This window comes from Myripristis murdjan, chromosome 14, assembly GCF_902150065.1.
Source record: "Myripristis murdjan chromosome 14, fMyrMur1.1, whole genome shotgun sequence".
NCBI lineage: Eukaryota > Metazoa > Chordata > Actinopteri > Holocentriformes > Holocentridae > Myripristis > Myripristis murdjan.
Window position 1 is genome coordinate 9,571,144 of NC_043993.1, and position 23,663 is coordinate 9,594,806.

At 40.2% G+C, this 23,663-nt stretch overlaps 1 protein-coding gene across 1 annotated transcript in view; it reads right to left on the bottom strand.

Moving 5' to 3' along the window:
- Positions 1-2,773: 2,773 nt before the first annotated feature.
- Positions 2,774-23,663, bottom strand: part of septin8a (septin 8a) — a 38,842-nt gene continuing 17,952 nt past the window's right edge. The window contains exons 4-10 of the mRNA XM_030069628.1: positions 22,672-22,858; positions 15,489-15,650; positions 13,841-13,937; positions 7,320-7,488; positions 6,982-7,114; positions 5,590-5,759; positions 2,774-4,026 (exon numbers count right to left, since the gene is read on the bottom strand). Coding sequence (XP_029925488.1) covers positions 4,023-4,026; positions 5,590-5,759; positions 6,982-7,114; positions 7,320-7,488; positions 13,841-13,937; positions 15,489-15,650; positions 22,672-22,858 — 922 coding nt within the window. The 3' untranslated portion in view covers positions 2,774-4,022. The remainder of the gene's footprint in view (positions 4,027-5,589; positions 5,760-6,981; positions 7,115-7,319; positions 7,489-13,840; positions 13,938-15,488; positions 15,651-22,671; positions 22,859-23,663) is intronic.

Genomic DNA, 23,663 nt, shown 5'->3' on the forward strand with positions numbered 1-23,663 from the left:
TAAATAATGCTAAGATAAATCAAAAAAATTTTAATCACTCTGACTTTGACCTGAATCAATACGAAATGCTTTATAGATTCAATCAATTAATCCATGATTCTTTAAAAAAAAAAAAAAAAAAAATCTAACATTATAAATTGCTTTTTTGATTGATTATTTATTTATTTATTTATTTTTGGTCCAAGTCTTTATAGGACAGTCTTTCAATGTTGCACGTGTTTATTAATGAAAATAAAAACTTGGCTAAGAGTACAGAACTAAATCCTTGACTGCTCAGGTTACAAACTAATTAAATTTAATCATGATTCCAACTGAATAGCTGTTGAGCCAAAGAGTTTCCAGTCCTTCACCAACTAGACAAAGTGCCCTTGAGCAACTCGCAGCACTCCCTGCTCCAGCAAAGCTGCTCCATGTCCAACTCCAGAGGAAGACTTTGCGCTCTCTGGTAAATTTGTAACAGAGTGAAGCAAAGTGCCTGGCAGGTTTCCTCTGGTGAAAACAGGTTTAAGACTCATGACAGCAGCAGAATTAAATCCAGACAGCTTGCTTACAGGCCTCTGGTCTTCACTGTGAACCAAACTCTGTGATGTGCTGCATGTAACTGGGGCAAAATCAAATATCACAGTGTCTTTAACTGAATATCTCTACTGATACTGTGATGATGCTGTAGGGATGACTGTTGGTGCTTTTTCTTCAGGTATTCACACCTGAGTTTTCATAAATTATCATTAGTGATGTGGATATGATGACTAAGCAGGCAAATAATAGAACAGCTAGATCAGTGTAATAAATTAAGAAAATTGCACCCCTTTTCTGTAATGCAGCCTTTAAAACCAGGAAAAGACAACGTTTCAGCCATTTCATATTACCATATCCAAAATCCTAGACCATAAATAGCCTCATATCAGAGTCCATGTAAAATTGATATATCGCTCAGCCCTTCATATAAAGATTAAATGAGTGCAGCAAAGGATGATTAATGATCAGCAGACCTGTATCAAATATAGGGCTGGGTGATATGGCTGAAAACAGGATGATAATAATCATGCAGTCACAATATGAATCATGTAAAATCATGTTAAATAATGTAATGTGCATACCACTGAACCAAATGTTAACGAGGGTGTGATATCAAACCTAAAATATTCAACATAATTGGATGTTCTTATTTAATCAGTGTAGTGTGCTTTACTCAGAGGGCACCATTGGTTTTAATTAGAACAAATAACACATCAGAACTTGCAAATTCTGCGTGACCCAGGTGTGTTGTTTCCAGCTGTTCCCTCACATTATGACGATGTCGCTCAAATCTCAAACCTGCTCAGCCCTGTCAGCAGGTTGTGTTAGTGTAAGAAGTATGTTGGAGAGAAGTCACAGCGCTGAACAGATTGTACCGCTGGATGTGATCCAGAGTCCGCTGCGTGCGGTGGACAGAATAATAATAGTCTTGGCAGGGCCCATACAGTAAATATAGAACCATTACTGAGGGATGATCTCAATACTGTGCAGCCACTTCCTCTCTGCTCAACGGTAGAGTTTCCAAAACTTAAAAGTAGCTATCTTGTTAGACATGTACACATATTCACCATTTCTCATATTGTCCTGGATGGAAAAATACATTTTACAGTCTCCAATCGTTCATGTTTTGAGGGTGCGCCATGCAACATTGCCAGGAGCTGATTTAAGTGAAACTCAACCATCAAATTAGGCATTTATTCTACGTTTTGTCAATTGAGTCTAAAGGGTCCTCTCTTAAACTGACCCTCGATTATTTTGCATATTGCTTCTTTAGAATACACATAGGCTTCAGGTATTTTTTTTTTTTTTAACCCAAACTGAATTTGTACTTTTTTTTTTTTTTTAGGGGGGAATTAATGCTACGCCTGCCCAGTTTCACGTATACAACACATAAAAGCACAAATTACGCGCAATTAGTTTCTTAACCCATCTTGTTTTTGATGCTGACTAGAGTCCTAATGTTGAAATGCACCAGGGTGACCGGATGAAACTATTTCTCTCTTTCTATTTTTCCCCTCTTCTTCTCTGTTCTGTTTGGATCCTTGGCTGAAGAAGTTTCAGGAAACCTGAATGATGCGTCGGTCTGCTGCAAACTATTTAACTTGTGTGTGGTAAGTAAAACCTGGGTCCATGTGTTAAGAGATGAGGTGAGGAAACTGTTGCACCCTTGTCAGCTTCTGTCTGTGGCTGATACTTAAATAGAGCAACGTCAACCAGCTGCTGTCTGTGTGGGTTGCGCTCACACGCACACACACACACACACACACTTCCGCTCCACCTTCCACAAACAAGCATATGGGCAACGAACTTCATCTCTCTTTCGCACGCTTCCTTTTTGTCCTTGCACAGACATTTGTACAGTAAACATGCAGTATTTCTCTTTTCTGCGTGCATGCTTCCTCTCCACCCTTGACAAATGTACACACTGTAAACCTGCTGTATTTCTCTCTCTCTTTCTCTCTCTCTCTCTCTCTCACACACACACACACACACACACACAAATAGAGCTGAGGTCAGCTGCATGGTGAAAGCAGGGAGGATGATTGGCAGACTGAGTAAACATCGCTCATCTCCTCAGACAGGAGGAAATACTGCCTCCCGAGCCAACAGCTGTTAAGAGTTACAGCTAAGGCTGGCAGAGCCTCTGCAAACTGTGTGTGTGTGTGTATGTGTGTGAATGAGTGGGTGGTGAGTGTCTTCATCTATCTCCATTTTGAATATCATCAAACAAATCATGGCATAGAAACACATCAAAGGCGATGGAGGGGTTTGCATTTATTTCAAACGACAGTAAATACAGCTGCTCTCTTCTCAATCTCTGGATGTAAACACATCTACAGCCACCTGAGGCTTTTTAGTTTTCCTGAATCTTACACATATGTATAAACGGGCTTGTGTGTGTGTGTGTGTGTGTGTGTAAACTGTCACACAACACTTGTATCCAATCAACACGATCATTCATGGTTTGCACCAACAGTTAACATTACTCATGGGAAACATACAGCATCATATGTGCTTCTTGCATAATTATCATACTCACAAAACTAGTACATTTTGCATATTGGCATCATAATAAAGCCAGGTAAGCTCTAAAAATATTCACATAACGCGTTTATTTTTTGAATTAATATGAAACAGCACCAGCATATTATTGCATAAGTTTCATTTTTTTAAGACTTAGAACTATGTTTTAGCTCATCAGTACCTATGTATATGCAAAAAAAAAAAAAATTATATACAGTATACAGGTACTCTGCTTTACTGCTTGTCGTATTGCTATAAATGCCTTATGGGGGCTCATTCAGTACAGACCCTGGTTTATGGTGGGTATGAATGACTCTATTCTACGGTGAGATGCTAATTTATCTAAATGGTCTGATTACAAAACTATGGCTAACAGACAAACCACACAACAGTATACATTTCAAACAGTTCAAGTGTTTGAAAAACATGAAGCAGGGGCATGATTTTCCTTGATTTCTTGAATAACTTTTGAAGTTATTTAAATGCCAGGTCTGAAAAATCAAGCACGCCTCCATTTTTGAAACATATACTGAACTGTTTGAAATGTTGTACGCGGGTGTGATACACTGCAGTAACTGACGGGTCATGACTTGTCAATGTCCAACACTGGGTTTAAATCCTCTGTCTCTACTGGGAATAGTTGATGGTGAACGCAAAAAAAAAAAACAACAGAAAAATCAAAGTCACAACTACAGAAAAACAGAAAACAAAATGCATATATAAAGTGTCCCAAATCATAGAATGAGTGATCCTGAATAAATGAGATGGCCACTGTTGGCGAGCGAGCGCTTTCTCCTCTTTCACTGTGTTTTGTTTCTCCTGTGGCTTCATCATCCTCATCATCCTCAGTGTCTTTGGTCCATGTGCACAATGTCACGGTGGAATGTCAGCAAAAATAATAAAACAGGCGTTGTTGTTGCTATGGTGATGGACGACAAATCCATGGTCATGTGTGTGGGGGGGTTTACAGCGCCCATAAATTAACTGAAAAACAATGACAAACAATAGCAAAATAAATCAAATAAAGAAACAACTACGTGGAATGAATAAATGAAAAAAAAAACAACAACTAATATGAACATGAACAACTAACAAATAAGACAATATACATGCAAGTTCCAGTACTGGAGTTATGGAAATGGACATTTTGATAAGTCAATAGTAGCCTGAAGCAAAGTGGTGCTGCAGTAGAAATACAGCGAGGTTTGAAACAGAGGGTCACAAGGTGAATCATTACACAAAGTACATGAAGATAATGATGCAGTTTAAAGGTATACTTCACACACACAAAAAAAAACAGGTTTTAATGGCGAGTCTCAAAGAATGCAGGTTACAAAGACCTTTTCTGTCTGTCACCTTCATTCTCTGTGAGGAATGCGATGAAAGCTGTTTTCATCAAACATTCAAGACAACTTGAGTTGAGCACACCAGACAAAATGTATAGCTTTTGGGTGAAGTATTCCTTTAATCTGTTAGCAGAACTCTAGTTCTTTATCAAAGATCACATTTCAAAATCTCTCCTGTACACTGGAATGTTTTTTGATATCAGTCCATTTGCTTCAACTATAATAGCAGTGCAGTCTGGAGTATGTTAAACTCACACAAAACATGAACTCTAGGAATCTGTGGAGTTTCCCTCACAAAACCACAAAATGGATGATCAGTTTCCCAGAGCGGCCCTGCCAGACAGAGCGCACGCACAACCACAAGATGGAGCAAGTGAGCCTCGAATAAACTCTCACTACTTTCCAAGCATTAGAGCTTGACTTGCAGGCTATATGAGATGCAGAGTTGGACTCAATTCACTCTGTTTCATATCGTGACGACAGGGACTTTCACCCTCAGTTTCTTTATAGATTGAGAACATTTGCTAATAAGTTGTCCAGTTTTTCCAATTTTAAATGTCACTTTTTATAGCAATTGACAGGAGCCAAGACTTAACCTTATGCCGTCTGAAGCACATGGTGTGCATCATAGATCATCATATGGTTATTTAAAACCAGCTCATACTACATGAGCTAGGCATTCTGCATTGTCTGCTTGTAAGCTGTGCTTTATATCACCTCTGCTGCTGAGTTCCTGCCTCCTTCCTCCTTCTGAGTGCTCTGAATAATTAGAGCGAGGCAAAGGAAAAAGTGAACGGACAGGAAATGTCAACCTTGGATAGAGAGGGGAAAAAAAGACGGAAGAGGGGGTTTCCTAAACACACACTAAGCCTTTAGAATCAATCAGATGCATGTTTATTAGAGATAACCTAACAACAGCACATCTGATTAGGAGCACATGAGTGTGAGATTCCACTTGAGAACTTAAAGGCACCCAGAAAACTTCTAGCCCTAAGACCTCAGAGGAGGGAAAGAGAGTAAAAAGAGAGGAGATGGAGAGGCAAACACCAAATAATGTAAAATAATAGGAGGTGGGGAAAAAACAACAGCCACCGACAAAATGCTGGCACAGTTCTGCTGTGACTAGTCTGCCAGAGAAAGTAGCTTCCTGCTTTGAAAAAATTATAAAAAAATAAAAAAAAATAAGGAGGGATAAGCTTACTTTTTCTTGTCCTTGTCTTTCTTGAGCGGCTGGGATAAGGAGAGGGTCTCGGCTGCCACCTTCCTCCTGTTGAAGGCGTTCATCTCCTCCTCCAGGTCTCTCCTCTTCTCCTCCACCTTCCTCTTCTCCTCCTGGTGCATTCGTTTCAGCTGCTCAAACTTGTCGTGCAGCTGAGAGGGAGGAGGGGACGAGGGACAAAGACGAGGGGAAGAGAGACAAAAGATAAGAGACAGAGATGTAAAGATATGAGACAGCCAAAAGTTGGAGCAGCACTAATCTTTCTAAATTCCAGTCATCAGATGAACCAAGCTAAAAAGCAGTGGCATGTGGGTGGGTCTGTGACTATTCAAATGCAATGCGACATGCTCTCATCAGCATGACATGAAACATTACCTCTTGACCTTGTTAGCTAATTCTGCATATCATATTACACAAAGTAAACCCAACAAAATACTTTTTTTTTACTATGTGGAAAACAGTTTGAAGAGTTTATTTCATGGTGTATCAGTAAATTCCAACCATTATACCATTTTTTTTAAACAATCCTGCTATCCACTCATATAAAACTTTAATTTCAGTTTTCAAAGTAGCACAAGGTGCACTTCAGTGCACCCCCCAGATCCTGTTTCCCTCTGTTAGTTTTACATGGTTGCATTGCACTGGCTGGAATTACTGCATTTTTAAGAGTCTTGGTATTTTATACTCGAAGCATTATGTCACATAATATTCGCAAATAACAAGTTTTGACTGAAAATACACCGAACTACAGCAGCAAGATGCCACTGAAATGCTGTTTCCTTTCAGTCTGGCATCAAGCGCCTTACTCAAAGATCTACAAGTTATCACCTTTGTATACCATTTTTATAGAAATATTTTAGATATAGTTTTTATGCATTTTAATTTTGTGTCCCTTTAGAACGGTGGTTATCTTGTTTGTTATCTGCTTTTGTTTCCATTGCATTTGACTCAAAACAGATTTTTGTAAAGTACTCTAGGTTAACCTGTTATATTGAATGTGCTGCATAAATTCAATGTGAACTGATTTAAATGTTTTCCCTGTATCTACATACTCATCCCAGACATGGCAAATCCCACCAGTGTGCTATTTCAGGACAGTTGCACTACAAATCCTTTTCCAAAGCCTTTCTTTTATTTGGCTGGTGGTAAATGTGTAAAAACTGCACCTAAGTGTTTGGCTCCCACACTATTCATCAGGGTGTAGACAGCTGTGCTTTTTAAGTCACAGGTATGACTGAACGAATAGAATGGAGGCTTTCTATTAACAGATTAACAGGTCATGACAGAGGATGTTTTTTTTTTTATCCCAAGAGCAGTGGAAAAACTGTTTAACTTCCACCTGCGAGACATCCTCCTCTGCTCGCAAATACTGACCTCTCTCTCTTTCTCTTTCAGTTCTGCTTCCGTCTCCTTCACTTTGTTAACGAACATCTGCCTCATCTCCTCTTCTTTGCGCTGCAGATCGCCCAGGAACTCTTTCCTTTTGGCCTCATACGTCTCCTGAAGACTGGAGAGAGAAAGAGAAGGAGAGGAAGAGGAGAAAGCGAGGAAAAAGATTAGGAAGAGATTACACATTGTGTCTAAACAATGGAGAGCCTCCCTGCCTTTGACACTTGAGTATCTCTGCAGTTTGGGGTTTTGTGTGAGTGTGTGTCTTCACTGTACGTGCACACACTGTGTATTTTGTCAGTATGCATTGTCTGACTCTCTACCTGAACGGCTGGCTGTCAGGGTCTGTGTCTTTGAAGCCCATCTCCTCAAGTTTGCAGCGTCGGTAGAGCTCATAGTGGCGGGCGTGGGTCTGCTCCCTCAGATCCTCCATGTTCACCCTGATCAGCATCTCTCGGAGTTTTACGAAGTCGCAGTGACTTTCGTTTTCAACTACAGGGAGCACAGACACACAGGCACATTAGTACTACAGCAGCACTACAGACATATGAAAAAAACATCACAGGAAATGTTTAAAAAAAAAAAAAATGTATCATAAAAATGCCTCTGTCACACCAGATTTTGTCTCATCACAGATGATTGCTCACATCGCGGGCGGCTTTCATTCTGAATACACTGTGCAAGCCGCCTTTGATTAACCCCAACAAGTCTGCATTGCTTGTGACACATTTTTGTATTATTTTAAATTTCCATGGCTGTACATTCATGGTTGTGTTGCACCAAATATATTATTTTAAGTCCAAAATCTCTCTCCGAGTCTTCTCTCTCTTCTCTCTGCTTTGTGGTCTCTGTCGCTGCTTCTAGCTCATTTTAACACCCCATCTGTCTCCCTGTTATCCTCCCTTCCCATCTTTCTCCCCCAAGCAGGAAATCATAACACATCCCCAGAGGAACGTGAGCTAATGTGCACAAAATGCACTGAGATAAATCACATTTGGCATTGTGTGGAATTAAATTAGATTCAATTTATTACATCTTAGGAACACACAGGCGCTGATAAATGGGGAAAAATCTGCATTTCTATGTTCTTTTCTTTTCCTTGCTTTAGCTTTATGTCCGAGTGATTCTCACAGTTAAATGGGCTCATCATGGGGAAAGCGCAGCAAACGCTTCCTGCCTCGCAGACTGACAGCAGAGGGGGAGAACGTACCCCGGGTGTCATTTCCATGCTGTTGAAGCTTTCACTCACAGGTCACCTCATTTACTCTGTTTCAAAGATATGGCCTGTCCTCCAATTTAAAAATGTGTGAACTTTCTCATAGGCCATTAAGGAGAGTCAATTTGGGGTTGGGTAGAAAAATAAATTTGGGGTCACAAGCATTTTTTTTTCTGAGCAAATGCAACCCCAGCAACATGCAAACAACGCTACAAAATGGTGCAGAAAAAGAGGACTAACACATTAAACTTAGTGAAGCACCTTAAGTTACTGGAGGTAATTATTTTTAGTCAAATCATGCATGATGCTGTTTTTTGGCTGTTATTTTTGGCCTGAAACTTGCTCAGTTTACCTGCCATTGGCAACTGAGCCAAGAAGGTAATTTTGGACCCTGGTATGGACTGACATTTATACTGTAATGCACTGTGTAAAGAAAATAAAACAACACTGAGATTATTAAAAATAAACCAAAAAAAAAAACATAATATACTTTGTACTATGTCCGAAAAATAAACAAGAAAACTGCTACTGGAATAAATCTCTTCATTTGAGAAATCAGAATAAACTAAATGAACAAAGACAATAGCCTGTTGCAAATGCAAAATGAAAAGGTGAGACAGATACCGTCAAACAGTATTTAAAATCTCTCATGATAAGAGCTAGAGAATAACCTCTTTCATAGTGGAGAAGGAAGACATGGATATGCCAAGATCCAATAACCAGAAAATGACAGATATCAGCCTGACGTATCGGTAAACCCATAAATCAGTCTAATTCTACTTTATACTTTCAAACATTTGCCACTCCTTGTCACCCAGAACTTTCTCTGCTGGCTCTCTTGCACTGCAAATCTCTCATCAAGGGGAAAAAAAACACTAGTTACTTCTCCTTTTAAAAACAAAGTTGTTCCTTCCTGCACTTAATTGTTTCCCCATTTACAGATATGATAATGATTCAATTGTCCGAGTGGAAACTTGGAAAAAGACTGGTTCTTCCTTAGTCATCTCAAATCTTAAAATGAAGGCAGATCAGAGAGCCAAAATTTCTGCCAAGTACCAAAAAACCTGGAGAGCACTAGAGCAGCTGTGGTCCAATGTGGAGCTTCATACATCCCTGCTAATCTTGAAACACAAAAAAGAATCACTTGTGAAAATTTGAATGGTGCAAGCGGAAAAATATATTTCCCCTTTCAGAGATCTGATGCAATCAACATGAGACTACAACTAAAGACGACATTAAGAGCCATTCTCTGTTCTATCTTGTGGCCGAGGGCACGTGCGGAATAATGGCACGTGGCGTTCTTCATGGGCTGAATCGTATGCCAAGGACTCCAGGGGAACAGCAGTGGAGTATGGGATATATATATTCTGTTTAAATACCACCACCAACAGTGAGCCCCAGGGATGTGAAGATGATGATAATGAATCCAACGAAAGAAAAAATCTAATTAAGGTGGCATTTAGCTCTCCAGATAGGTGATGACGAGCACAGCCTGTGGTGCATGACAGCCCACCACATACAGCATCACAAAATTTAAGACGACGCAGCCACAGGGTCCCACAACATGCTAAAAACACACACCAGGACAAGTGAGTAAAAACAGCACAAGAGGCTGTGAAATGCTCCTCATGAACAGACTAACTGAACCTAGGTCCTTTAAAGTGTGTGGACCTGAAAAAAATGAGAAATAGTGGTGTGGATCCAGCTCCATGAATCACTCATTTTTACTCTAATTTGCTGGTTAACCACATCATTAGTGAGAGAATATGAGTAAAAAAGGGAAATGAGCTATTTGCAGCGCTTGGATCCAGGCTATAGAAATGGACAGCTCATTTGGCATCCAGTAGTATGCCGGCACTGCCCCCCGCTGAGGGCTGACTGAGGGCCAATCTACTGACTGACTGCAGTACTGAGCCCCTAAGATAGCTTTGCACATGGCCAGGCAGTTATGCACACACACACACAATCGTAAGAATAGAAACATACAAATAAATGAGAACAGACAGATACTGGTGCAAGTGCAACAAATTAATCAAGTATTAATGAAAGAGACAGGTGCAAAATAAAATAGAGACAAACACTATGTGCATTAGAGATTGGCTCCCTGGTCAACTTACCCATTAGCTCATGAGAACAGAAACACTAAATGCATCCATGTGTCCCCAGCAGATCATTTGGTCCGGTGCTCCATGCTAACACTTTAGCATAAGCTATTTTGAATGATTGTGGGTGACTGGCGTTATCTCAAAAGTGAGAAATGCAAACATGTAGTAGGTCTTCAGCTGAAAATAGGCCTTCTCAGCTATAAAAAAAAAAAAAAAAAACTTAGTGAGGCGTGCCATGAACGCTATTTCACAGGTTCCAGAGTTGTTTCCATTGGCTACAACACTATTGCTGAATGAAGTTCCCGGAAACTATTTTGGGCCCTGGTCAGAGGGTGATACTAGCATTGCTGTCAATCTTGACTGTTTTTACATTTTTTTTTTTTTTGGCATTATTTATTTGACAGTAGAGAGGCACAGGAAAGGCAGGGGAGAGAGAGGGGATGACATGCGGCAAATGGCCTGAGGTCAGATTGGAACCCGGGGCGCTGTGATCAGGACTCAGCCTTAACACGTGGTACGTGCTCTTAACCAGTGAGCTACCAGGTCACCCCCGATCTTGACTGTTTGAGCATTTACGTCACGACATATGCTATCATCATGGGACTCTTACTTTCTTGATTGTATGTAGTATGTAGTATTGTATGTAGTTTGGGCGGGACAAGGAGAAGGAAGGATCATTCATAAGTGCAAACCAATAGGATATCAGTTTTCTTTGATGGGATAGATGGATGAGAGGATGTTTTAAGATTTAAGAGGGTTTGACTGGTTGAAATGTGAATTTACAAACACTAGTGCAGGATGATGTTACTTTTTGAGATACTCTGTTAATGGGGATTTTAATCCTTTATCCGCCTTGTTTTGGAATGCAGAAGTACACAGTTGGCCAAATTTCCATTTGATCGCTTCCCTGCTAACTAGCTTGACTAACTTGTTTGATGATGTTGTGGGAGCACCTCCAAAAATAAAGTGTTTGTCTTAGATGCTGCTGTGAAAAGTGAGTTAGCTAGACAATGACCGTAAATGCCTCACTGTAAGTATCACACAAAAAACACGTGGCTGTGTCTGTATTTCCTTCAAAAATAAGGTGAACACAGCCACGGAAACAAAAGACAAAACCCAGAACTTCACGGGTCCTGAAAAGTCCCTTGGCTATGGAATGACATGCAGCTAAGTCTGCATGGAATCAAATATATAAGTTAAACATTACTTGTATTACTTTTAATCACAAAGGGCCTGTTTAAATTGAATGTGAATGTGGTGGGCACTTGAAAATGTTAGACCTAAAAATCAGTGCAGCACAGATCCCCTGAAATAGCACCCAAGTTAAGCATAGCTACATTATGTATATTGTGCTCATACTTAATTTTTAAAATGTATTAATCTAACAATTTTTATTACTTTAACGTAAGCATTCTTACACTGGATAATGCCAGTCACCTATTATCTCGACACAGTGTGTTAGTATGTTAAAAAGTTATCAGGAAGCATTATTCTGAATAATCTGCGGGGGACAAATCAATAATTTCAGGTTATGCTGTCATCACTTTCCAGCTAAGTTGACCAATCCCCCAAAAACTTGGTGCATTGTTTTGAGTCCAAAAGAAAATAATTACCTGTTTGAGAATCAAACATGAACAGAAATGAGTGATAGCCATGTTCACATATAAGCACACAGTCGTGCACACAGTTAAGCGCACACACCAGTACCTTGGAAATCAGAGAAAACCAGAGGTCTGCTATTTGTCACAGATGTCTGGGGTTCAGAGATAAAGTGTCATGATACTAAAGGGAGATAAAACACACTCACTCACTTGCTGTCTCCCCCCTCTAACACACACGCATGCACGCGCGCGCACACACACACACACACACACACACACACACACACACACACACACACACACACACACACTCTTTCAAATACTCTTTGTCTGCAGACAGTCTTCCCTCTGTCTTCTTCCGAGTTGATGGAAATTTCCCATGGCTCTTTAAAGGGTTACCATAACCCATCCATATGACATCTGGAATCTACAAACCGTTTCCATTAAGACAGACCCTGCTATCAATAGGCTGACTGTAGTTTAACATGCAGACTTTTTTCTCTTCAGACAGTATGACAAAGTGTCCTGTGTGAATGGAGAGCTACCAGTGTGCTCGTAAACCAAAACACAAAGACAACATTTTTTTTCCTGTTTAGAGATGCCATCAATCCAAATTGCTGTTGTGAGGCAAAGGCTGCCAGAGTGAACCAGACAACATAAATAACATTATTAGCTCTAGACAACAACAAAACAGCAAACATTCCTTGAAAACAATGTGAACACACACTACCCAGGAACCATATTTCTTTTTGGGAAAGCAGAGTTGAATAAACACATATTCCATGTTGGACCTTGAGCTGTTTACCTCAAAGACATCAATTTATTTTTAGCAATAAAACTGATTTATTAAGCTGCTCATGTAAACTTCCAAGTGTCTTCCAAAGAAAGTGTTTCTCCATTAATTTTCTTGAACTTTTAAGCATTTCTGCTGAATTTTCCACTGGACATCCATATATTTTTGACATGTTTCTGGTATCCTTCACTATGTACTGGGAAACCTCTGATGGTAAAATTGGGAATCAAATTTTTCTGTTAGAGCAAACTGGAAAGACATAAGCTTGCAGCCAAGAGGACTTTTTGGAGTCTGCGATGATCTGTCTGTAACCGGACGACAAATCCATGCCGACTGATGGAGTCTGACTGAAACCGTCCCCTAGGAGACACATCAGCGTTTATAAATAACTGTCGAGTGTCCTCTGAGAGTTGGGGAATGAGAGTGGTCAGTGGATAATGGAGAGAGGAAGGGGAGGGAGGACAGAGGAGAGCGGGACAGTGAGGGAAACAGGAGAGGGGGAGAGAGGGAGAGAGAGAGATTGGGAGGGAGGGAGAGAAAGAGAGAAAGAACGGGAGGGAGGGGAGAGACCAGATTGAGAGACCTTGCCTGAGAGTGTTACTCCCATCTGAGCTTTAATATTCTCACAGCACTTCTCTGTGTGACATTATTAAATTACACTGTTTAGCCTGGCTGACAAGCACTCAGGAATAAGCTATGGGAAGCAAAGGTTTCAAGCTGATACGGTAGGGTGTCCCTATGGGCAGAAGCACATGCACAACCACACACACACACACACACACTTTCCCAAACAGGGGACACACGTGCACCCTGAGAAAAATACCCACAATGCAATAACCCCCGAAGAGTCCCCTTTCATACAGCCTACATAAATCTTTGCCAAACTCATAACAGCATAATAAACAATATGTTGCTCCTGTAATGGTCCAGAGAGAGGGGTTAACCGTCAATTGACCCCCAGGCACTCACCGTTGGGAGAAACACACACACACACACACACACACACACGGCTCTTCCAAAACAACGCTGACTATAACACACCTTGCCAGTGTGTACATGAAGATGCCACAATTTCCCTCTCTCTTTCTCTCTCTGACACACACACCAGCTGCTCACGGAGGGTACTCACCTTGCACAACGCCCCAGGGATACTGCCTGGCCCGCACTGTTTTGTTCCCCACTTTGACCTCCTCCACGCTGCCCACCACAGCAAACGGCAGATGGGCCTGTACAGAGTCAAAGGTCAAAGTGTCAAAAAGGTCGAGAGCTTACAGGTGTCACCAGAGACACCAGGTCAGAAATGAGCCCGCCCAAACTCCAAGGCATTTCCTGTATTTGTGTTCCACGTCTCTGTTTACCCAACTGGGATATGTATACCATCAGCCCGGTGGACCACAGATTAAAAATGAGCCCAAACAGCAAAATCTGGCACATTTACATTTTGTTACATTTATTTCTGTGCTTCATCCCCTTTGTAAATAAATAAACTTGTAAACCTTTAACCAGAACCAGGAGCTGATTCCTGGATTTCTGCATCCAAGTTCCATTGTGCTTCCCACAAGGCAACAGTCTTTACAGCATAGCAACCATTTCACAATTTCAGTTTAACTAGCTTAACACTTTGTTAGTGGAAAAAAATAACCTGACAACAGAAGGGATAAAAGGAAACTGCATGTTTCATTTCAAATAAAACCTGTTTCACTGTCAGGGCTTTTGACTCTCTTATCTTTCACTAGCAGACCACACCACAGTGAAGCTAAACCATGCTGACATATTAGCTGCACCAGAGCACTTTGTTTAAGTTTAACATGTGGCGCAGTTGGGCAGAGAGGCCTGTTTTGTTGACGTGATTAAACACAAGCTTCCTTATTGCTCCCAGAGTCACTATGCGTCGCTGGCCCAGAGAGCGAGGCGTCATGAGGAAAACACGCCCGACATGCAAACCTCAAGAATTAGGTGGCGAGTTGAAACCAGCTGGCTGGTTACAGTGCAGGGAACAGGCTGGTAAGCGTGGGCGCTGATGCAACCACCTATCAATAGACCAGGCTAATGTACAAGGACTCTGCCTGGCTCAATCTAATGCAGGCTCATCCATTACAAAATTTACCATGAGTGTATTTTTATGTGTGTCAGAGAAAGAGAGAGACAGATACACACAGCGAGAAAGATTGTGATTATCTATCATTTCCATTATAAACTCTGAATAATGATGTTTCTATTCTATCATGAAAATGGCCACATGGAGTCTATTTTCAGTATCTCTCAATGAGTGGTTTATATTGACGGTGGAAAATATGTACAAATGGAGATATTTATAAGGCAAGCTGGAGGAAAATATGTGCTGCCATCAAGCCTGTAAATTCCTTCAGTATGGAGAGAATGAGAGAATGGGTAATTATATTTTTACGTGTCTATATACATGGACCCATACACTCAGTCAGATAGCATTTGTAACTTTTTTTTTTTTTTAAGCAAAGGTTATATCCCAGAAAGAGTATGCATGTATATTAATAGCAGTGGAGGTAGTATCAACATGTGTTACCATTACCAGATGTTTAGCACATGTGGTGCTGAAAAATAGCATGTTATCCCTCAGTAGATACACAGATGTCTTCAACACATCCTTTGCAAGTGTATGTATAAATTGTCTGAGTAAAGCTTTGTCAACACTTCAGCGCGTGTAGAAAAAGGAACATTTTTCAACATGTGCGCTGCTATAAACACATCTTTAAAATTGTCAAAACCTTTTCAGTGAGTGTGTAAACAGGATTACTTACGTTCATGGAGGCATTGATCTCAGTGACGGCTTCATCGTCAGTTGGAAACTGATATATCTGGACGCCGTTGCTCACAAGCTCGCTCATAATCTTTATCTTGAACTTATGGAGCTCACTTTTAGAAATTGTGTCAGCTTTGGCGATGATAGGGATTATGTTGACCTGAGGAAGGAGAGAGAAAGGGATTGAAGGTTGTAGAAAGAACAGCTTACGTCCAATATACAGAGCATACTGATTCCCATCTGGCCCACACAGACATTAAATGTATACGCATGAGGGATTATACACTTGTGTACTGATGGTTTTCATGTTTTTTCCATGACTTCTCAATTAATTTTAGATAAATTTCCATGACTGAAAGAAACTACTTTTTAGAGCTGCCATTTTCAGCTGTCTTGCCCCAAGTCTGAGACAACCTGATGAACACACAGAATAAAAATCCTAATGTGCACCACCACATTCGCGTCCACCCTCTCTCTCTCTCTCTTTTTTTTTTATTAATTTTTTTTTTATTTCATTGGTTAGAGCTGATGCTGTTTTGGTTAGATTTTTATGACTTTTCCAAAATGGTTCCATAGCCTTTCCAAGGCCTGGAAATTGTACTTTCAAATTTATTGACTTCTCCAGGTTTTCACAACCGTATGAATCCTGATTTACTGGAAGGTGAGTTGGACAGAAGTGCTCACCACCTGGCATCTGTTATGTAATGGTTTGGTCTGGTCTGGCATGCATCTCCATGCCTGCTGATGATCACCGCTGACTGGATTTAAATGAAACACTGAGTTTGATATGATTAGAGAAGATACATATGGAGCCAACCAACCACTGACGATTAATTAGAGATTAAGGCAATCAACTTCTCTCTGGCTTCTCTCCGGACATAAACAAACACCATAAATGAAGTAAAATTAAGCATATTGACGACCAAATGAAACTCATAAACATAACTAAGCAGACTGCTAAATACTGCTGAGGTCGCACACAAGGCCATATGCAATGAATATGGTGAACTGGCTCAGTCAGGGCCATGATGGATACATAAAACAAACAATGATTATGAAAACAAACTAGGTTCTGTCTCCAATCAGCAGCAGATGTGGAGAAATAAACACACTGTTTGTCTGCATTCCTATGGATGACTGTATTACGCAAATCACCAACTTGTAGGGCGAGGATTCCCACAGATTCAGTCATCAATTCCATACTGTGCCTCTGAGGAAGCGCAGAGCATGTCGGGGGTCCAATTACAGGCTCATCATACTTTATCGGACCATTATTTTACAGCAGGGCAGCTGATAAAGTTTTAACCCTTATATAGCCAGGAAGCTGGACTAATAGCACATTCTTGTTTACACCTGGGAGTTACCCAGTGCTGACAACAGCCTTGTATGGCCACTAAGGCAGTCTGGAGATGCGGAGGGAGGAGCCTTACCCATTCACATCCCACACCCGCATTTTCTCAGTTAGCCTGGGGGCTCAAACCAGCGATTTTACACTCACAAGCCATTTTCTTTAATCTTGAGAGCAACTCATTGCAGTGTAGGGAAGCTTTTTAGGGAGGGTAAGGGTGCACAGGGGTATTTCATAAAGCAGGAATAGCAAATTATCCAGATATCTTTAAAAAGTGTTATAAAATACCTTCTGAAATTTTTTTGGCCACCATCAACATACATGACTGAATCATCTAACATTATAGTTTTGTTTCACAGATTCATATTACTACCACCAGGATATAATGTTATCTTTTTTCACATTTATCTGGCTAAATGCTGCTTTGTGAAACACCTCCTCCCCCAGATCTAAGGAGAGAATACAAATTAACTGACTTTTAAATAGTCTAAAGTTTCCACACTCGGCAATGTCCTACGCAACAAACCCTACTCATCTGGTGTCTCAAATAAGCAAATACAAAAACTGAAAATATTATTTGGCCCAGTCTTCATCCTTGTACACCTACTCCAAAATGTTAAATGACTGTACAAAACAAATTATGGTAGTCTACCTAAACCAGGTTAGTAGCTAACATAAATCCTTGGTTGCCAAATGATAACACTTTTACAGACTGTATCGTCTACAATGACTTCCTTCTCCCATTTCAAGAGGAATTCACTCATTTATAACAAAAGACACCTCCTTCACACTCTTATCTCTCTTCCTGCCTCCAGCCACAAACCACACTCTAATTACTGTTGTTTTTTTTTTTTTTTTCGTTTTTTGTTTTTTTGACTTCTCTCACTCTGTTGGACTTTTCAGCTATCTAAAACCTCCCATCCTTTGTAGGGAGGAGTGGTCCACACTCCATTTACAAGAAAAACACCATTGTCTAGACTTGACAGCAAAAATCTACAGAGGGAAATGATGTTTCTGGTCTACTTCCCTGCTTTTCCTGTGACAAGACCGTCTGGCAGATAGGTCGGGGCTGTGTTCAGACATCTTTGGCTTCCAGATAAAAGTAAATCCACATACCATTACACTGCCATTGCCATGTGTTTAATTCTGTGCCAAAAGAGAATTGACTATGGATTCTGTGGATTAAGAGCCACCCTTGAAACTTCACTTTGCAGCACTGAAATGTATTAACAGCAACAGAAGCACAACAGTGTGTCGATTTGGGTTTGTGGACAAGAAAAGTGCCTTCTTTGCTCGCACAATACAGCCTGCAGTCATGCAGAGAACAGTGCAGAAAACTATGGCAATAAAACTACTAAGTATATAAAGGACATCATCTTTATGCTGCAAATAGCTGCTGCATATAATACCTCCCAGACAGACATCCTATCTAAAAGCAGAGCATTGACTCAACACGGCTGTCAAGCCTGTAAAACAAAACGGTGTCACATCCACACTGTGGTCACTCAACATTGGCCTGCTTTCAGATAAAACACTGCTCATGTTCCACATAGAGGACAGATCATTGCGATAGCACCGCTGAGTTTAGGCTGGAGTTCGATTTTCACTTCGGCCACCCACTCAAGCTAAACCCAAATGTATTATTGTGTTCACAATGCTGTAAATCATTTCGGATAAAAGCGTTTGTCAGCATAACTGTCGTTTACAGCTTTCAAGCCTGCAGAGAAGGACAGCATCGTGTCAACTCTGTTGATAATATTTCCATCTGCAACACTCTGTGGCACTGTGAGACTACACAGAGCTACAACTAATGACTATTTTGTCAAATGCTTACCAGAAGTAAACATTTTTGTATTCTGTATCTGCTGGTTTCAATACCTCATTGAAGCTAAATCTCACTTATATTGAGTGAAATACTCAAACACAGTTCATCATTCCTTAATGGCTGCATCAAACAGAAAATATCTAGATGTCTTGTGAATGATTTCATATACATCTCCCTGTAATTCAGGATTACATAGTTGGTGTATTTGGAAACCTTGGGATCTTCAGTAGTATTTAAAAAAAGACGACGTGGGTTTGAGAGCTCGCCAAGTTTGCATAGCAATGACAAACCCACCAATGGACGTGGCAGGGTAAAAGAGGTTAATTTTATAATGACATGAAAGGAGAAAAGTAAGAAAATCTTAGCTTCTTAGAACCAGCAGATATATGGAATTTTTACTTGCTAAATGATTACAACAATGAAAGTTATATAAATTATAAGTAATTGTTTTATCAACAAATCATTTCAATTGGTGCAATATCTTAAAAAATATACATGCTGTATATATACTTTCAATGTCATCCTCTTGTATTCAAAATCTTTCAGCGTGTTTTTTTTTTTTTTTTTAAATGGGTCTAAATCCACAAATAAAATCAAGGATTTTCAAGGTCCATGGGCACCCTGTATTCAGATTTACATTTAAATAAGAAGAAACTAAATATACTGCAGTAGCTGCATTTTCAGTAGTAATAATGTGAAAACAACAGTTATGAGCACTATATGGTTTTTACAGCCGGCAGATTACCAGTCAATAAATTTAATAATATATACAATATATACTTTTCATGTAAGTTCCCATTTTGCCAGATACCACAGTTTGGGTCCATGAGATAGAGATGGAGACAGACACCGTGATGGAGAGAGAGGGAGAGGGAGAGAGAGAGACAGAGAGAGAGAGATGATTTGGTTTATGGGGGGGCAGGAGGAGTGGGGGGGTGAAGAGATTTAGCTGAGGTAAGCTGCTGTGCTTTGGCTCACACTACGGGATAGAGTGTTAGCTCAGGTAAGCTGCTATACTGTGGGAAAGAGACACTGAGCTCAGGTTACCCGCTCTGCCGAGGTTCAAACTCAGAGATAAAGATATTTAGCTCAGGTAAGCTACCATGTTTTGACTCAAAGCAGGGGATAGAGAGAGCCAGCTCTGTGTGCTGCCATGATTTAGGATGTTATCAGGTGACAGCTGGCAAAGGTAAGGTGCCAAGTTTTGATCGTAATGTTACCAGGTAAAAACCTCTTAACACGCATTGCTGAGATTTTCTTATGATAAATCGATATGTGGGTGTTGACTGAGTTTTAAACACCCTTCGGAAACATGAAACCTGTTTAAAACCAGTTGTGAGATTTTATTTTTATGGGTGTAAAAGAGACAATAAATACTCTTTTTTTTTTCCTCCAATACTATGAAACTGACTTTTAGGAGATGTGCGACTTTTGTCCCACAGTAGTGACAGTTGGCTGAGGTGTCCTACGATCGCTTTGGATGGTATCAGCAGACAGTTGGCAGTCATGCGTTGATTGTTGGCTGAGGTAAGCCAGCAGGTTTTGGCCACAACCTGACCATCTGCTTTGCTCTAGATGTGTCATCACTGGATCACCAGACACAAGCAGGCCTGAAGCTGTCACTTTTATCACTCCTACAGCAGTTCAGTCAGTACTGGAAAAACAAATGCTCAGCAGTGGAAGTAAACAAGATAATAGCAGTCAGGGTACGGTGAATCAATTAAAAAACTGTTGGCACAGCAAAATTGAAAAAGTGAACCTTAATGTAACTATAACTCTAACTAGCAAAGTACTTTCATGTTTCACAAGCATACATACTGTATGTGCATGCATAAGACTGAATGAAGGCTGTTATTTTGACTGTAATCTAAATGCAGTTTTCTCAGGCTAGAGGGTGTGACGTGATGAACACATTTCACACCTTCCCCACATTCAACGGTCAGTAAAACACCAACCTCGTAGTGACATTTTCTCTCCCTCTGCCCTAACACTTGGGGCCACACAAGCTCTCACTTGTGTATTTTAGCAGCATCTTTCTCTGTTGCTGCCTCGCCTTTAGACTTTCTGAACATGCATGCTTTAAAATGTTTTGAAGAACACTTCAGTTCAAATTGTATGACAGAAGAAATTTCTCACTTGCCAGAGTAGCAACAGTTTCCTCTGACCAGATTCAAAAACCAGAAAAAGGTTTTAGGTATGGTGTGCACACTGGGCGATAAGTTTAGATAAAATTGTTTTTGCGCAGAGAATAAATAAACTAGCAGATTTAGTTTATTCACACGGTTCCCACACTCAGCTGTTCAACCTCAAGGATTTTTCAATGACTCTCAAGGTCTTGTTTAGTAATATTCACTTACTCAGAGCTGGCATGTTTATGGAACAGATGTAACATGGCAGCCTCACTTATTAATCAGGACCTTGTCAAGTGAGGAACTCATGATAAAACCCTTGTCTATCACAACAAATAACCAGCAAAGGTTTTTTTTTGTTGATCTCAGGAGGCTAACAATACATCGAATATTATATTTTCATAAAGACTTTCCACTCCTTTTCAAAAAGTTTTAAATCCAAAGCTAGCCCCTTACAGTAGTAATACACAAACTTTTGTTATTCTCCATCTATCACAAAACAGATATGATGCAGCAGTACAGCTCTGGGCAATATATACCCACACATGCTGTGACTAGTCAGAAACTTCATTTTGCCTGTTGCCCATTTGCTCAAACAGCCCTGACATGACAGCCATAAAACTCTAAACCCAAACCCTTAACCTTTAAATCTTGAGCATAACTGTACTGGAATTCATAAGTAACAGCTTCTATTTGGAATAAATCTATGAGGAACGTCATCAACAGAAAATCCAAGAAAAAAGACAGGGTTTCACTGCCAAGTGGTCTCTGGGAAGTGCAGCTGTGACCCCTTCTCACCAAAGATGTCACCAAAATCAAAATGCATGTAATTCACTGACTTGCCCTTTCTGATTCACTTTCCTTCCCCCTCCGACTCTCACACTCGCTTTTCCCCTCCCCCTCTTTCACGCTCCAAGTGCTGTTGTGATGAGATTTTTTTTTCCACCAGTTGTCTAATTGAGGCCAAGCCAGTGACTGTGTGCTCAGCAGGCTGCAATCATCACATGCGTGGCAAAATATGGATCCACTGACCAACAGGCAGTATAGTACTACGAGACACAGTAATGAATGAACCACAAATCAATCTGCTTATGAATGTCCCATATCCAGTGAAACCAACAGGAACTCATCATTGAGAGGATGCTGTATCTTTAATCATCAACCATTTTCATTTTATTGCATCCCTCTCTGTACGCAAATCTTTGTTGTTGCAATCACCCAGTTTTACCCCACAGGGCTTAATTAACTTCATTTAATCTCATTTGTGCTTCTTAAATTATGGACAAAGACCCAGCTTATTGCTGCTGGGACACCCTGAAAAAACCTGAATATTAGTATGTTTTTATTCAGCTAAGTCCCAGGACAGTATTACATTTGTTTGGATACAGGTCTATAAAAGTGGATGGATCCTTACAGAGAGAAAATCAAAAGTTTCACATGCCAATACACTTTTGGTATGTAACTGCTCATACAGTGCCAATGTCCCAAAACTTTTCAGTTTTGATGTCTGAACCTTAATCCCTTTCCAGGAAAAAAGCCAGTAAAATTCAGGGCAAAGAAAGTTATGTGAACTTTTCTTGAAAACCTATACAATGAAATGGAACCAGGCAGGCTCTGACATTTTTCTTGTAGCTTTATTCTTGAAGGGCATTGAGACAGAGTCCACACCCGGGAAAAAAATAACAATAAAATAAAGGGCAAAAGATCAGGGATCTCCATGTCCTGGTGAAATGTGCACCAGTCACAGTGAAAGGGAGGTTGAATTTCAGAGACATTAATGGTCATTCACAGACAATGGGAAAGGACTAAGAGTGTGTGGTTTCTTCCCAAGGGGGAGTTGACTGTGTGTGTGTGTGTGTGTGTGTGTGCATGCGTGTACCTTACTATCCAGTTTTTTCATTGTAACCAGATCCAAGGATTTGAGCGAGTGTCCTGTGGGGGCTATGAAATAAAGGCAGATGTGGATCCTGGTGTCATGGTAGTTAAACAGCGAGCGCTTGATCTTCAGCTCCTCCTGAAGATAGTTTTCAAACTGAGTATCAATATAGTCAACGATGGGCTTGTAGCTGTGGAGAGAACCAAAAAAAAAAAAACATTGTAATGGTTAGGATTTCTGTCTGTGGTAAAGGCACATATATTTATCTTCTTATCCATGCAATGGAAAGGATAATAAAAGGAAATATGTCACTAGGGAAATTAACTGAGATAGAGTTATGTTTTAAGTAACTGTGTGATTTGATTCCATGCCAAAGTCTGAACTGTACTGCTTAAAGGAGCGTGAAATTTGTGCTCAGTTATTGGAGGTTTGGTTGAAACAAAACCCAGTGTCTGCCAAACATCCTGTCCTCTGGTATTATACTGTGGTGGCCTTATAGCCTACAGTGTCACCGGCAAAAATCTCAGAAAATTGGGAATGTATGAAAACATCAAAGTTTTTATAACAGTTTTCCTTTAACTCTTTGCATGCATAGCCAGTGCGATAAGTATACACGTAGAAATTTGGCCCCAACTCTCGCTCTTCGTGTTCAAAGTTATCCAGACATGCTCTCATGTTATTTTCAGCCCTACTAGCAGTAACACAGGGCTCTGTAGATGGTGATGGCAATCAGACAGGATAAGGTATTAAATAATAAGATATATCAAATTAAATGTAGCCTATTTCTGCCAACACACAACTTCATGATCAAAGTGACAAACAGCAAGGAAAAAAAATAGTAAATAGTAGTGCTGGGTGATTAATCAAATTTTATTTTTGATTACGATTCTGGCTTTCGACGATTATGAAAACAAGATAATCTCTGCCGCATTCCATTTCGCAGTGAGGCTCTCGCTCCCTTCTAACAGTCCAAATTCACAATCAGCAACACTGTG